General features: G+C 38.0%; 1 protein-coding gene across 1 annotated transcript in view; it reads left to right on the forward strand.

Moving 5' to 3' along the window:
- LOC126161965 (CTP synthase) overlaps nucleotides 1-17,439 on the forward strand; it is an 83,165-nt gene that overhangs the window by 17,990 nt on the left and 47,736 nt on the right. Inside the window, exons 4-6 of the mRNA XM_049918149.1 lie at nucleotides 2,009-2,140; nucleotides 2,273-2,437; nucleotides 15,717-15,871. Coding sequence (XP_049774106.1) covers nucleotides 2,009-2,140; nucleotides 2,273-2,437; nucleotides 15,717-15,871 — 452 coding nt within the window. The remainder of the gene's footprint in view (nucleotides 1-2,008; nucleotides 2,141-2,272; nucleotides 2,438-15,716; nucleotides 15,872-17,439) is intronic.

Consider the following 17,439-nt stretch of genomic DNA (forward strand, 5'->3'; position numbering starts at 1 on the left):
TCTGCAAGGCAGGAGATGAGGTACTGGCAGAGATAAAGCAGTGACGACAGACTGAGTTGTGTTTGGGCAGCTCAGTGGTGAGTGTCCCAGATTAGAGTCCCTGTCTGTCAGGAAGTTTCGGTTTAAGTGATTTGTCCTTGTATGGAAGATGAGACTTCCTGTTGTTCACCCATTGTATTGAAGCCCGCTGTCTCATTGAATGCTATGAACAGCAGGTACACTTTTCTGCAGCATCCTTTGTTTAGAATTGATGCAAACTTGAAACAGTCCCTTTGGGCTTAGAAATGGTAAATTTAAGTGTACAAATAATAGTTTGGAGTGCACTGTTTGCTTATATCAGTTTGTATTTTCTCTGCTGATTTTTGTTTCCGTGGTTGGGATTTGACATATTCTTTCTAAAATTTTGTGTTATCGGTTTCCACTGGGTGCATGGTGCTGAGACAATAACCATGTGAGAGTTTCTGTGCAGAGAATATTTCAGTTTACTGGTCTTTGTTCAGTAGAAGAGGACTTGATGAAAGACATGTGTTGTTCATCTGCAACCTCCAAATCATTATGAGAACAATGGGAAAACAGCACTTTCCAACATTCAGAATGTTTTGGTTGTGTTTAACATTATGAATCCAAATATGACAGAAGCCGACGAAATCATCTTACATTATGAAAGATGTTGCAGAATGTGGCAGGAAAGGATTGGACGAAATTAGTATGATCAACTCCAGATTGTGGTCCCTACGGCACTTGTCGAAGACCACCATTACCTTGCCCCTGTGATACGCCAGATAGTGAAAGGAACTGTCAAAGTAAGCAAGAAATGGCATCCACAGATGTTGAATCCATACATCAGGACTTAATAGGGAATGTTGAAGGAGAGGTGTCTCGATATTTAGCACCAATCTGCCACACCAAACATACCATGAAGAATGGATTTGACCAACTTGGAGTTAAACTACAGTTGTCAAATGACAACCCAGCACCTGATCAACGTGGATACAACCAACTCCTCTACCATGTGTAATGCACCACAGAACAACAGACATTTGAAGAACAGAGGACAACACATTGGTGTGTTTCCAGTGTGGATGCACATAACACGTTCTTAGCTGTTCTCCTCTACTTCTCATCAAGAAGAGAAAAGTGCAGAGACAATGTCCATGTCCTCCATCTGAAGCTTTACTACAGTCAGAGGCAACAAATCAATGTTGGGACTTTCCGTTCAAGGAAACTGAAGACCTGCTTGACAATCACGAAACTTTAGTGGGAGATGTCGCCTCCAATCCTCATCATGGAGAAAAGGATGTAACAACTTGATCAGAATGAGAGAATCTGCAAGTGCAGCCATGCGGAGGACGTTTGATAATGTCAGGGCCCAGGTACTATAGTAGGCTCCAGTGGATCTTCCGAATCATCTGGTTGCTGTCTTGGATATGGGGCAATGCAGTGAGCTGTGGTGCATGCAGTGTGGTTTAGTGGTTAGCATGCTATGGATCACCAGTTCAAATCTGACCACCAGCCATTATTGGTATTTGCTATCAATCATTCTTGGAAGGTTCTTGAAATTTCTTGTGTTTGTAATATTTGTATGTTGGTATCTTCAATGTTTGTATAAATGGCAGCACTCTCTGTCCAGGAATTCAGTTTTGTTCTGTCTGTATACTGGTGTTAGTAACAAATGTACTTTCAGTGCTAAGTGTTGTATTTTGTTGAAGACTGTGCTTTCGGATGTAGACTTAGATGTGGTTACAATTTGGCAATAACACCTACAAAATATTTAATATGTCCGGGTGGAGTGTTGAATACATGTTTATCCACGTGTCTTCCACCTTCTCTGAGAGTACTGTTTGTTTGTTTAGAGTGCCAGTGTCTACAAGTCCTGTTTTGATTCGACTGTGGTATAAACCCTTCACCCTCGTCACCTTCCAATACATACATTACTTCTATTTTTTGTGTGGGTATCCATTATCAGTTACTGTGATGTATGTGTGACACACCTCTTGTACTGTTATAGGTGTGTATTGTTGAGCTTGGTGGCACAATTGGTGATATTGAGGGTATGCCGTTTGTTGAAGCTTTCCGCCAGTTCCAATTCAGAGTCAAAAAAGAGAACTTCTGCTGTGCACACGTGTCCCTGGTGCCTCAAGTAAGTATAGCATTCCCACTTTGTGTAATGGCACGATTTAGACACAGATTTTTTTTCATCAAGTCATAAAATATTGTAAGAGTACAATGAGAGATATCTTTAGATAACTAAAATGTGTCCTGAATCTACCAGCCCCGCTCAACTGGAGAACCGAAGACAAAGCCAACACAGTCAAGTGTCAGAGAACTTAGAGGACTTGGGTTGTCGCCTGACCTGATTGTCTGCCGCAGTGAGAATCCCATAGGGCAGGCTGTCAAAGAGAAGATATCAAACTTCTGCCATGTGGCACCTGAACAGGTATTCTTCATTTCAAGTCCATTTACTCTTGCCCATATTAATTTACAGTCAGATATATTTTTGATCTTGATAGACTTAACGGTTCTTCTGCATGTTGCTTTAAGCATACCTGATAAGTCTAATTTATATGTATTCTACATGTTGCCAAAAATTTCCCTACCTTCATGTGTAGGCTTAAAATGAGAAGGTTCTGGTTGGCAAAAAGCTGAAAATGTTGATATAGATTTAAATATTGATGCAATATTTAATGATTGTTATTCAATTAATACTCTTGAAATAACTTTCAAATGGTTCGTATAACCATGAACATTTATTGAATAACCGTGTACAGATATGCTTTATGAGTTGAGATATCACTCACACTGAATAGATCTGCCGATTTCTTACAAAATTGTTTACATGTCCATTATTGTAGAACTTATTCATTGGCAACTGTTAATATCTACTCGGAAGCACCCATTAAGCAGTCTGTGCGGTATTGGGAACTCCATAGCACACTTGCTATAATGAAAGGTATCTGCTGGCAAAGTCCAACCACTGTACAAGGCACAAAGAGTACTTCAAATTACCTAATACAAAACAAGTATTTGCACTAATACGGAATATCCTGTATATTAAATTGATGCTCCAGTTCATTATCTATGTGATGTCAAGGACACAGGAAACTTTGCACTTCTAATGCTTATAGGAATAGTCTCCAATTTAATTTTGCAGAAATTCTGTAGCCTCACAAAACCAACTCTTCATGTCTAATATGATTCTGAGAGTCACATGAACTGTGGGGCAAGTTCACAGTTAATATTTCAAGATTTTCATTCTCCACCATTTCTTAACACTCAAGTGCTGAAACCTAGCAGACTATTCTTTCTCCTGTGTGGCTGCCCAGACATTGACGGAAGCAAAACCTGTTAGCCCTGTCTCATTATTGGTGCAAGACAATGTCTAAATCAATTTTGCTAAAAGTATGGACAAAGTTTTTGTCAATTTGTCTCGTAATACCTTCCTTGTGAAACAGCTCCGTATGTGGGGAAAGTCTCATCAGCCACCTTCAGGTGCTAATGTGATCTTAGTGAACCATGTTGGCAACAGGAGTAGCATTTACAAAAGGACATTCCACAACAAGCACAATTCACAGTGACTCTACAAACTCAGTTGACAGCTGCCAGTGCAGCGTCCATCTGTTTATGAACAGCAACCAATTCCCCCTTCATGATCCTGCAATGGTCCCAGTCCTTAGCTGTATCTGATGGTGAATGTAACTTTTACAGGAACAAAAAGAAGTAGAGATCTTTAGTGAAAAGCAAAGATAGTGCTTTATTCCCAAGCAGAAACATGATAAAAAATTAAACTAACTACAATGTAGTATGACAAAGTTCGCCAAAACTGTTATTATATGAAAAGCAAACTTCCTCCATCATTTCATGGTTGGATACTGCAGCACTGCATGAGACAACTATTGATCATATTGTTGTGATCCACAAACAGGCAGGCTTTTATTTCACCACAAACAGGCTGGCCTTTATTTCACTGTTTCTCCTGCAAGTAAAGGTGACCATCTCATTATCATGCCGTGCGCCTGTCATATGTATGTTCACTTGTTCTTCAAACAGTGGTAAGACATTATCTATGCACAGCAAAAGTACACTCTTTTGAAGTTCGGTATCTTTTCTTGCATAAGGTAATCCCAGTTAAGATTTGCCTACAGTGTTCGCAATAGTTGCTTTATAGTCTGTAGCCAGAGTCAGAATCACGTAAAATCTATCTGTGAAACAGTGTAACCCTTTATAGATGGATCTCACTGTGCCATTCCTCTCACCTGTGTAACAAGTGAAATCCATACATGACCTTTGACTGTGACGAAACAGTTTTATGCCATATTTATTTGTCTTTTATGGCATTTTCTGTATAAAATGCAAATGCAAACAACCACAAAATTTACACATGCCGTTAATTCATGAAATAATGTATATTCACCCTTGAAACACACGTACACCATTACAAAGAATATTCTTACCTTCTGCAGTTGGTCACGATCAGTTTCACATTTGTTCTTGATTAGTGAAATGTCGTTTACTTGAACATTTATTAGAAGGGACTGAAGTCTGTCAAACCTCACAACATTTGAACAGAAATTGCATTGTACAACAGGATTCTGGCACCAAAAGGTCATGCAAATTGTGTGTGGAAGAGAGGGAGCGAGGGAGAGAGCGGGTCTAGAGATGTGCGGTTCTCATCTAAACAGAGCATAGTTCCCAGAAAGTACATCAGTTTCTGGCATGTGATCAAAGTTCACTCTGTGTGATCATCTTACCCTTAGCCTCAAACTTCTGCACTCTTTGTGTGTAATTTCTGAAGGAATAACACTACTGTTAGCCTCTGAAGTGAAGTGGCTGGATGCCTACTCCCACTGTCTGCTTCAAGCACCAAAGATTGTAGATTCAGTTTAAATCATTCAAGGATTTTCTACCCACAGGATTTTAAATTGGAAACTGATTAAAAATGGAGACTATTTATTACAAACATTCTTCATTATAATTCCAAAATTTCTTTTTGAGCTTAATGTATGTCATCCACACGTTCATCCACTACATAATCTCCCAGAAAAAGTCCTTATTTCCTCTAAATATCAAGTGAACCTGTGAGTAAATTTATTATCTGTTGAATATTGATGGATTAAAAAATTTATCAGTCATTAAAATGTGAGAGGTTTTTCTGCCGCATGGTCATTCTTTATTTAATCAATTTAATTTCGTAAATTCTGGATCTTGATTTTTCTGGATACCTCCTACCATGCTGTTTATAAACACTGCAATTTGTAACAGTTTTCGACTGTATTTTTTGTTTATGGATTTTAAAATATAAGAGCTTCAGATTTTCCAAATCTTTTGAGGAATAAATTTGAGTATAATTCCAAAATTATTGAAGTCATAGAGTTGGCTCTAGAGTAATTTTATAGAACTTCACCTTTGCGTTAATGTGGTATGCAATACGGCATTATTGTAAAAATACTTTAATCTTGTAAAATTCTACAAATTTTGGTTTTCCAAAATCTCAAACACCCTTCTATTTATTATCATAAAATGTATTTCTTTCAAATTTCTGTTTGCATTTTATATAATTTTAAGGTGGGGAAAGGGTGAGATGGAGGGGAAATTTATTTTAAAATACAGTACTGCAATTCACTGACTTTTCTTAGCACTTCATATCACAAAGAATGGTGGCTTTAAATTTACTCTTGGATGACAGTTTTTACAGTGTAGTGTTAACAGATAATAGTGCATATGCCAAGTTTGAAAAAGACTGTTAACCTCTAAAGTGTGTGTTAGTTTTGGTACTGGGTGATATTAACATCACTGAAGCTGATTTTGAAGATAATTAACCTCATTTCTGTTGTTAGTTCATATTTGGTATAGTGATGCAAACCAGTTTTCCAGCTAAACAAAACAATTCAAAACAGGCACAAATTCTCATAACCTATGATTTTTTGGAAAATAACATATTAGTGCCTCAAGATGAAGTTCATTCCTAATGCTGGACCATAACTCACACTGCATCTTTTGTTGTTTACTACCAAGAGGATAGTACTGATCTCTCAAACATCTGATTTATATCTTCATTTGTGACTGCTTACTGCATGATGCAGTGGCATTCAGTGTTTTCTATCAAAGCTGATGAAACGAGGAGTCCCTATGGGCTGCCCTTTGTCTTCATGCTTTTAGTATTTGGTCTGTGAGGGGACATAAACTTCCAAAAGCGGTACACCACACTGAATAAAAAAGTTCATTATTTTAAATTACTAATTGCCTGAAAATGTAGGTATGTATGATTAATTAAAATTTGGTACAAAAATGAGAAACATCAAATAGAAAATAAAACGTTTTAGTTTCTAGAAATTGAGTGTGATACAATTTTATAGTTTAATGAGGTATTTTCACATTTCTTTATGTGCAGGCACAGGCATTCTAATTCTATAAGTATGAAGAAAATCAAAGAGGGCCAGTTCACACGGTTTCCTTGCCAGTAACAAAGGAAAAAAATTGCCTAATAGAAAAATATTTAATTTTTCTAGTGGCAGTGCCACATAATGTAAAAACATTCTCAGCACGTCTTCACAAGGCATAACAATATTGATAAAGACTGGACTGTTTTTACCACAGCACATAGTAAAGAAGGGCTTATGAACAGTCTCAAAAGAATTGCTCCTGAAACAAATTTGCAGAAGGCATTTGAAAATAAAGCCATGACACTTGAGCAACTGTAGAAGTGTAAAAGCCATAACAGATATGACGTTATAACTAACAACTTTTAGCATTGTACTTGATAATAACATAAAAGCTGAAATCTAGATAATACAGAATATAAATATAATAATACAGTGAAATGGCAATTCACTGTTTTAAACAGTATTGGATGACTGTAGTTAAAAAACCATCAAAAACTTTTTATCTATAGAAGCTTTACTCAAGAAACGATTCCTGGCACAGGTTTTGAATTATGTACAACAGAGGAATACTAGCAGAATGAAATAAAATTGTTGTCCTGATCAAGTAAGTCAGAAATAGTCAAAGGAACTTGTACACTACATTCTCTTATTCAGAGTGCCTGAATATCAGGTTGCAATTCAGTCATACTACTTGAATAGTAAATCAATCGTACACATTCATAAGATGTGCATGCATTGAAATTCTGCAACTTAAAATTGCCTTAACCAATCTTACCAGTGCTCAAAGTGGGTGAAATTGGCCCTTAGTCTAATAAGTTTGAAGTTATTGGGTTTTGTGTTCGGATGGAATTCAAGGGGACCTGTTGCTTTATTTTTTTAATTATTCTGATAGGTATTATGTAAGTAAATAATGCATTGTGCCAAAAAAGACAGTTGAAAACTCTTCTAACATAAAGACAGCAGATGGTCATTAATGTCATTTTGCCACAGTGTGTCTGTTTCATGTAAATTTTACAATTTAAATGTTGTGTCAGGTGTGCTATAGGATTAATAAAAATGTTATTTAGGTCTTAGTAAGCCTAATACCTCAGTGTGGTTTTTGAAGGACTGTTCACAGATTATTAAAATGTCTTTCAATTTTTTATGTAATTTAGTGTGTTGTATTTAATTTCATTTCTCCAGTACTCATTTTTCTCTGCCTTTAAATCCGAACCACTATTTGTTGCCATGAATTTTTTTTGGGAAAAAAATGGAAAGGGGGGGTTTTGAAATTTTCCAATACATGTTTTTTGGGTTTTAATAAAATCTTAACAAATGTTACAATGTCCCTTGTCACATGTATCAAATTAAAGCTCAAATAGAGCTCTATTCAATGACAAGAGTTTCAGCTTCTCCTAACATCTATAATTTTGAAGTTAGGTGTTTTTGTTTCAAGGCCCTTTCAAAACAATGATCAGTTTTCATTCATTTAAATTGGGGAAACAAAGGAGCTATGCATTAAGAGTGTGAAGCCCTATGGGCTATAAACCTTTGGTTGACTTGAAATGGGTTGACTTTTTTTTAACAGCAAATTTCCTTTTCAGACATGTTAATGTAATTGAATGAATGTCATTTCAGTTTGTAGATGGTGGAAAATCAAAGGAGAAGTGCATCTATTTAAGGATAGATCATTACTCAACAAATGGAGTTGGTGGTGAGCAGCAAATAGGCATGTAGAATATACTGATTATCACATTCTTTTCTACTGCTCCGTACCTACTCAGTTTGATGACTAGTTACCTGTCCTATAATAGATGTACAAGATAATAAGCATGCAATACTATTAACAATGTGAGATATAGTTGAAATTGCAGTGTAATGGGTTTTAGCAGGAGGAGTATTCTGGCAGAAATGTCTGTTATTGGCAGGAGCCCCCTGAAAACTGTTGGTCTCTCTTGGGTAGTACAAATGTTTCGACTTAGCCTTCAGTAAACATTGGATATGTTGACAGTATCCGATCTCCATTTGAATTCCTTTCAACATTCCTAAATGTTGACCTGCGCAACAAAAGTATTTTTCGCTTACGCAAATAAGCTTATGTTTTTGATGATACAACTCTTGAAGTCAATGCACGGGCAATGTCTGAATTCCACTTCACCCTTTTGCTTTCATTCAATGGCCATCTTATTTGCAGTGAATGACAACACGTTGCACACACTCCTGTGTGATTTGTTTTTTCTTTCATATCAGATGACGTTTTTGTCCACATTAATGAAAAAACATAACAAACAACGTTTATTTTACTTCATAAGGCTACATCACATCTCCTTGTATGTACAACATTCTCGATATTCTTGCCACATCAGTTCTGGATAAAATCTCAAGCTTTCGACGATTACCTCCATCTTCATCATCAGGAGCTGACTGTCTTCACTGCTGCTGCGGCAGCCTTATTTATAGCCCTTGGAAGGTTTCTGATTGGTCTTATGATTGGTAGGCGATTACGTACTGCTGTCGCAGACAATGTCACTGTGTGCGCCGGTGGCACCACCCCTTCTGTTGGAACATAGTCCTTGGAAGGGATGTCTCTGCTGCTTCTTTGCATCAAGCGCTTGTTTCCATGCACAGCTCAGATAGTATCCGCTATCGCGGTTTAAGTTGTTTTGGTTCATTCTTATTTCAACAGCATCCTCAATAACAGAATCCCAGTACGTGGAGGCATGGGACAGAATTTTTGTTTCATTGAACAAAATTTTATATTTGTTCATGAGGCTGTGCTCCGCAATTGCCGATTTCTCCACTTCCTTATTTTTAATATAATGTTGGTGTTCTGCGCAGCAGTCGGAAACGGTACGAATCGTCTGACCTATATAATTACTTCCACACTCGCAGGGTATATTATATACACCAGGGACCCTGAGGCCGAGATTGTCCTTAACAGGGCACATAATCTCTTTAATTTTCTTAGGAGGACGAAAAATCGGTCTTATACCTCATCTATGCAGGAGTCTTCCTATTTTGCTGGAAATCGTGCCACAAAAAGGAAGAACCGCAATCGGTGTTTCATCCTGTGAGTGTGGAGCATTTTTACGTTTTTTTGGATAACGCTGCCTTTATATCGCGTGCACCATAGCCATTCTTTTGGAATGCGTACTTCAGATGGTTCATATCAGACCTTAAGTGGTCCTTGTCAGAAACAGTTTTTGCTCTATATACCAACGTGTTCAAAATGAGCGGGATGATAGCAACTCTGTGCATTCAGGTATAAATCGGTATGCGTCGGCTTATATTGTACAGAGTGGCCAAGACAGACGTCCGCCTGTCGTTGTACTAAAACGTCTAAGAAAGGCAGTCTCCCCTCCTCCTCCATCTTGACAGTGAACTGGATGTTCGAATGTAAGCTGTTCATGTGTTCCATGAATTGTTCGAGAGCTTCTGCACCGTGTGGCCAGATCATAAATGTATCGTCAGTATAACGATAAAATAAGGATGGACGGACGGGAGCCGAATTTAATGCACATTCTTCTAAATTCTCCATAAAAAAGTTAGCCAGTGATGGAGACAACGGAGAGCCCATTGCCATACCGTTCGTCGTTTCGTAAAATTTGTTACCATACAAGAAGTAGGTGGTCGTCATCACGTGCCGGAACAACTTTATTGTTTCAGGAGGAAAAAGATACGCCAGCATTTTCAAAGTGTCCTCCACTGGAACTTTTGTGTACAGCGATACCACATCCATGCTAACAGATGAGAGTTGGTCCAAATGACATTTTATACCTGAATGCACAGTGTTTCCATAATCCTGCTCAGAAGAGAGCCGTTTTGAACACGTTGATATATAGAGCAAAAACTGTTTCTGACAAGGACCACTTATGGTCTGATATGAACCATCTGAAGTACGCGTTCCAAAAGAATGGCTATGGTGCACGCGATATAAAGGCAGCGTTATCCAAAAAAAAAGAAACGTAAAAATACTGCATGCTCACAGGATGAAACATGAGGTATAAGACCGATTTTTCGTCCTCCTAAGAAAATTAGAGAGATTATGTGCTCTGTTAAGGACAATCTCGGCCTCAGGGTCCCTGGTGTATATAATATACCCTGTGAGTGTGGAAGTAATTATATAGGTCAGACGATTCGTACCATTTCCGACTGCTGCACAGAACACCAAAGCCATATTAAAAATAGAGAACTGGAGAAATCGGCAATTGCGGAGCACAGCCTCACGAACAAACATGAATTTTTGTTCGATGAAACAAAAATTCTGTCCCATGCCTCCATGTACTGGCATTATGTTATTAAGGAGGCTGTTGAAATAAGAATGAGCCAAAACAACTTAAACCGCAATAGCGGATACCGTCTGAGCTGTGCGTGGAAACGATCACTTGATGCAGAGAAGCAGCAGAGATGTCCCTTCCAAGGTTTACGTTCCAACGGAAGCGGTGGAGCCACCGGCGCCCACAGTGACATTGTCTGCGACAGCAGTACATAATCGCCGACCAATCAGAAGCCTTCCATGGGCTATAAATAAGGCTACCACAGCAGCAGTGAAGACAGTCAGCTACTGACGATGATGGTAGAGGTAATCGTCGAAAGCTCAAGATTTTATCCAGAACTGATGCGGCAAGAATACCAAGAATGTTTTACATATAAGTGCAGTTGCGAAAAACTTCGTTCCCATCACCTCTCTTTACTGCTATCTCTTTCTGTGCATTTAGTTTTCTTAAAAGTTCAGTCTTGTCCCTCAGTTCCTTAATCTCTAAATCCTTACACTGCACTGAGTTCATAAACAGAATCATTAGCTGTGGTCTGGTTGACTTACTTTCTTTTCGGTGATGTAGTTTTTAGTCACCAAAGCTCGTTTTAGCAAACTTCTTGCTTCACAGCATTTTGCTTGACTTCCAGATCTCTGAGAAACGAGTTAACTTTTATTATTCTTGGAATTATTTACTTACTACTATACAACTACACTAATTTCTCATTATTAATCAATTAAATGCTAGGCAGAAGTGATATTTTATCATTGACATTGATGCCACAATAGCGTACTTCAGCAAAATTTAAAGATAAAAATTCACTAACTCACAACCTTCAACCTGTCGAAGACCTTACCAGTTTAGTTATGCAGACATTGCAACTTATAGTGTTGCTATTAAGTCCTTAGATCAGCATGCAAAAAGCAAGTATAAGAGTTCAGTCGCAAGTTGTACTGTATTCTTACATTGAATTAGTTAACACATCTTGTACAAAAAAAGACTATTTTCATAAGAAATAAAACTTTAGTATCCAGGAGCAAAACTAATAAATCTGAGCAATACAACTTACCGTATTTACTCGAATCTAAGCCGCACCTGAAAAATGAGACTCGAAACAAAGGAAAAAAAAAATTCCCAAATCTAAGCCGCACCTGAAATTTGAGACTCGAAATTCAAGGGGGGAGAAAAGTTTTAGGCCGCACCTCCAAATCGAAACAAAGTTGATCCATTGTAATATGAGACACAATTTAGGTCGAATGAATGACGATACAACTACAGTAGTTTGGTTCGAGTCGAAAGCTTAGCAGTTAAGCATTACCAGGTAGCCATTGCTATGCGTCAGGCGCTCCGTCCGTATTTATACGGATACCCTTCCTTTTTCACGTGCTTCGTCTGGTTTGAATCGATTGATTATTTTGCTTTAATCTGATAAGTGCCGTTTTCTATGTTATAGGTGTTTACGTCAGTCACTCTAAGCTGAAAATGCATTACTATACTGTGTCATGCATTGTTTGACGCATTCGATAGTGCGTGTTTACGGCCTGTCGCTGCTCGCGGCATGACTTGCTTTTGTGCGCGCTACCGCCGCCTACAATTAAAAAAAGAGAGGAATCGTCTCATTAGCGAAACAATGGCAAGAGACTGCTATTTGTTGTTACTTACACTGCTGCTTTCTTTGATAATGATCAACAAGAACCAAATAATAGACTGCGTATGATATAACATGTTCTGAACGAGAGTTTGGCGAAAATTTTTCTCCGTTTGAAACTCTTTGCGGCCGCTTCTTTAGTACATCAAATTCTGCACAGAAATTAGTCATCTTAGATTTAAAAATCTAGTCAGTTGCCGTGCTTCATTTCTGACTGTATCACTATTAGGCATAAGAGTAATACGAATATAAACATGACACGATACGTATATTCTTCCGCGTTTGCTGTTGTCTCACTCTAGTTTCGTAGTTTATTTGGCAGACAGGATTTAAATGAGATAGAAGCAAACACGAAAGAATACATGGCAAAATGTTTATATTCGTATTATTCTTATGGTGAAGAGAACACTGCATGTGTATTTCATCAGGTTCCTATTAGCAACCATCTATTCTCACAGGTGGGAAAAAATTCAGAACGTAGAGTTGGCCATATTGACAAAAATCCCAGTATTACCAGTCGGATTTTCGTAGTACATTGAAATTCGAAGATGAACAATACGGAATTTGTATTTACTTCGTTGGATAATGTATGAAAAAGCAGTGGTCGAAACTCGGGCGGAGAAAAAAAACTCGTCTTCCAATTTTTATGTTATTTACTGACGCAGAGGTTTTGGCGCCAGTATTTATCTTTGTGCGTACAAAGGATGCCTGTGTAGCGAGCGCTACATATATTCGACGGCAGAAGTTAGTTGTGGCGGCACCTATCAACATTTTCAGAACTTCCGCTTGCTTTGCACTCGATTCTAAGCCGCAGGCGGATTTTTTGATTACAAATACCGGAAAAAAAGTGCGGCTTAGATTCGAGTAAATACGGTATTTATTTCCTACACAATATACTGAATCATTCACTGTCATAGAGTAAGCCAGTACCACTTGAAAAAGCATTAAATTTATGTGAATTAATTTATTTTAAGACAATTTTCTAGTTAGAACTATTTTCAGTGTTATTTATGTACTGACATCTTATCTTTCCACTCACATACTTGAGTTCTGTAATTTCTTTCCCATTCCAGTTTGGAATGTTTACGCTGGGTATTACTGTGGCTAGTAGTTTCTTTATTGAAGGTAACACTAAAGTTTGTTTCTCAAATCTCATTGATACTCTTTGGGCTGAAAATCAGTTGAACACACATGCAGTTTTCATATTCACTTTGTCCGTACATTTGTATTAAACTATCCATTCATGTTGCAAGTGCTAGTCTTTTGGAAAACCATAACAACTAATGTTTGTAGTATTTTGAGCAATATTAATGAATTGTAAAGAAAAAAATGGTTCAAATGGCTCTGAGCACTATGGGACTTAACTTCTGAGGTCATCAGTCCCCTAGAATTTTGAACTACTTAAACCTAACTAACCTAAGTACATCACTCACATCCATGCCTGAGGCAGGATTCGAACCTGCGACCGTAGCGGTCGCGCGGTTCCAAACTGTAGCGCCTAGAACTGCGCGGCCACACTGGCCGGCCAGTGAATTGTACCACAGTGTAATTATAGAGGCTTTATTCGTGATTGACATACAGTAAGTTACTTGCTTTGGATGCCCGCCATGGCTTCTGTGTTGTGCTGAATGCACAGCCATGAGAATTCTCAAAGTGAAGTCAAGGCATGCAACCACATCTGGGAATTTTTTACTCACCAAGAGCCAATTGGTCTTTCATTTATCATAGAAAATTGAGTTAAATATTCTCAGTATTAAATTTATCAAGACTTTGCCTGTAGTTCAAACTAAAGTAATACACAAAAGTGGAGACAAAATTCTGAAAGTGTAAAATTAAAGGTGATTCTTCAGCAGCTGTAAGTCCTGAAAGTGGGAGACTATGGTTCAGAGTTAAGTGACTGTTCTTGTAGTGTACTGTAGATAAATGGAGTTTAAGATGTGGTAAAGACTCACACTTCATTTGTTTGAAGCTCTTGTCTTTTGCATTTCCTTTTCGGGTGTTTTTTATTTAGGCAAGTTACTTCATGTTACCATTACTTATATGAGCATTGAAGATCATATTGCTTCTACTGAAACATTAGTAGGTTGTTTTTACTGGCATATCAGTTTTTGTCTTGTTCCTCTGTATTCTTTCTTGACCTAGACAGTATATAATTGTTCCTCAAATTACTCTCCATACTGAATGTTTGTGGTCAGCTCAATTCTAAAGAGCCAGGTAAAACATTCAAAGGACCAGTATTAGATCCTTGTTGATTGAAGAAGTTTTCTGTCACTTCACGCTACTTTCACCTCTGGCAATGTTTGTTGTTGTGAAAAATGACAATTTGTACCACAGTTTGAAGTCCATTTTAAACTGTGGTTTTTATGCAACTCTCTGGGTATGTTAACTTTAAAGGTGGGTGTAAGGTAAGGGCATACCAACGTTACTATGATGATCAAACCAATCTTTCAGGTTGATCGTATTTGTAGCTTTTTTTTTACTTAAAGCTTAAGTATTGTAACAGAATCAAACAATGGAAAATCTAGGAAGGAATGTAACAGTATTATGAAAAGTTGCTACTCACCTTATAGCAGAGATGCTGAGTCGCAGATAGGCACAACAAAAAGACTGTTAGAAAGTGAGCTTTCTTCCAACAAGACCTTCATCGAAAATAGACTCCTCCCCCCCCCCCCCCTCACACACACACACAATGACCGCAGTCTCTGGCTGCTGTGGCCTGGGTCGGGCCTCAGCAGCCAGAGACTGTGGTCATGTGTCAGAGTTAGTTAATTTGTGTGTGTGTGTGTGTGTGTGTGTGTGTGTGTGTGTGTGTGTGTGTTTTCAACGAAGACCTTGTTGGAAGCAGCTGACTTTCTGACAGTGCTGCTTGTGATCTTTCCATTTTTATTAGTAATTAATAACATTTTCTGTGAACTATCTCTTTACAGTCAGAAGAATGAAAAATAAACAAAATGTGCTGTAAAATTAATAAAAAATGTGGAAAGTAGGATATGTAACATTGGCTTTACCCAAGAATTATTGCAAAACAGTAGTTTTCCATGAAAATATGGAATGCCATTCTGCTACTCTTTAGTGTATCATTCTGTGAACATGTGCAGTAAATATTCTGTGCCATATCTCGACCATTAAGTTTCCTTAAACCCTTTTAACTGTGTCAATGGCTATGATGTTAGATCAATTTGGCGAACTGCTCAGCCAAAATTTCTGAATTGCCAAAGTGACTGGGTAATCAAGTCTTGCATCCAGAGTACACTGCAAAACAATTGTGCTGTGGAAATGGACGACTGCATAAAACAATAGGGCCAGTGGAATACTCTGCAGTTGCACATAAGGTGCCTCAGGCAGGCAACATTCTGCTATAACTATGCATTTAAATTGTTAAATTAATCATAAGTCAATGTGAGTACACTTCCATTTGTTATCAAACTGATTTTTATTCCCTGTTTCTTTTAGGTTATATGCATCCATGATTTGAGTTCCATCTATCGTGTACCATTGTTAATGGAATCACAGGGCATTGTAGAATTCTTCAGCGACAGGCTTCAGTTGAATATACCAGTACCAAGGCCCCGACGCTTTATGCAGAAGTGGAAGAATCTTGCCGAAAGGTATTGTGCCATAAATTTATAAATACAACATGTAAATAATGTAGGATTAAAAAAGACCACTCATCGAAAAGCAGAAGCATTGAATTGTCGATAGACACAAACAAATGAAAGAAATGTACTAGCTTTCGAAGTTGTCCTCGGATGAACTGCAAGTGCGCGTGCACGTATGCCCCTACATGACGCAGGCTAGATTAACTGTCTTTCCTTCAAGAACAAGAGTGAAAATTGGTTGAAAGCTGTTACTTTGTATATACACTTTGCGCTCTTTGTTGAGCATCATGAGGATGAAGGGGAGATGGAGACCACTTCCATGTTGCCAAGCCTAGAGCCTGCTGCATACAACAGGCATATCTGTTCAGGTATGCAGAGTCAGTTTCATGCAAGGTGCCAAAATGTAACAGCTGCAATTTTGGTTTAATTGAATGTCCATTGGGATTTCAGTTTTTGGAACAGTTAATTTGTGTAGCAGTTAGTTATGCTTATGGGTTCAGTTAATTCATTGAGCTGCATGCCAGTCTGGTTACTTAAAGCCAATTAAAACATGCAACAACGTGAATAAACACCTGAAAGAGAGTGTGTAGAATTGTGTGAAACATAAATTTCATTTTGTCTCATCTTTGAAGCCTCTGTGGTCTCTCACAAAGTCCCATGGCCAGAACTCGTGCACTCTTAGCAATACGTAGTGCGCAATAAAAATTGTGTGTCATATTGCTTGGTGGATTACTCTTGTTGGTGGACCAGAGTTAATCACCTGCACTGTTAAACTACTAAATCAATCTAAGAAAGATTTACCAGGCTCACTTAGGCATAGGAACACGAGTTAAAAATTGTAACTACTTAGATACCACTAAGAAATATAACTGCTTTCAGAAAGACTCCCAGATCAGTCCTTTAGGTTGTAAATATACATCACAAACAGTCTCTATTCCACTTCTAGCCAGTTTCTAGTAACTCTTGCTGATAATCCCCTTCGAAACAAAACAATATAACATTTAAAAGTCAAAAAGGGAAAACGACACTCACAAACACCACACTTCAAATTTCTGTGGCAACAAATGAAATTTATTTTGGCTTCAATTAGGTCTTGCCCAACCTATCTTGTTTATTATATACTACTGTCCTGCAAACTAATGGCCCTGTACACTGCTAAGAGACATCTACTTACTGAGCATGTGTACTGTCACTCAGCTACTGAAGTGCCACACTGCAGGGTTTGAGGCCTCCCAACCCTTTCTGCCAGCTGTCTTTTAACGAAAAGTTTCCTCTTGACCTAGCGATATGCCATCCTTCCTTATTAACTGCTGTTGCTGAACTGAGTTGTATGGAATGCTTGCACTGTTGGTTGGTATCAAATCACATGCAAATTGAATCGCCCACATGTTATATCACTTCACTCCAATGATTGGTGCTACAAAAGCAAGCACCACAGAATAGCTATATGTACAGGGTGAACATTAATAAAACTGACAAATTGTGGGGACAGATTCTTGACTGGAAATGGAGGAATAAAGGTCCTATGTTCATATGTCAGAAATTGACAGTGTATGTTAAACGACAACAAATCACCC

The sequence above is a fragment of the Schistocerca cancellata genome, chromosome 2 (assembly GCF_023864275.1).
Source record: "Schistocerca cancellata isolate TAMUIC-IGC-003103 chromosome 2, iqSchCanc2.1, whole genome shotgun sequence".
NCBI classification, from domain to species: domain Eukaryota; kingdom Metazoa; phylum Arthropoda; class Insecta; order Orthoptera; family Acrididae; genus Schistocerca; species Schistocerca cancellata.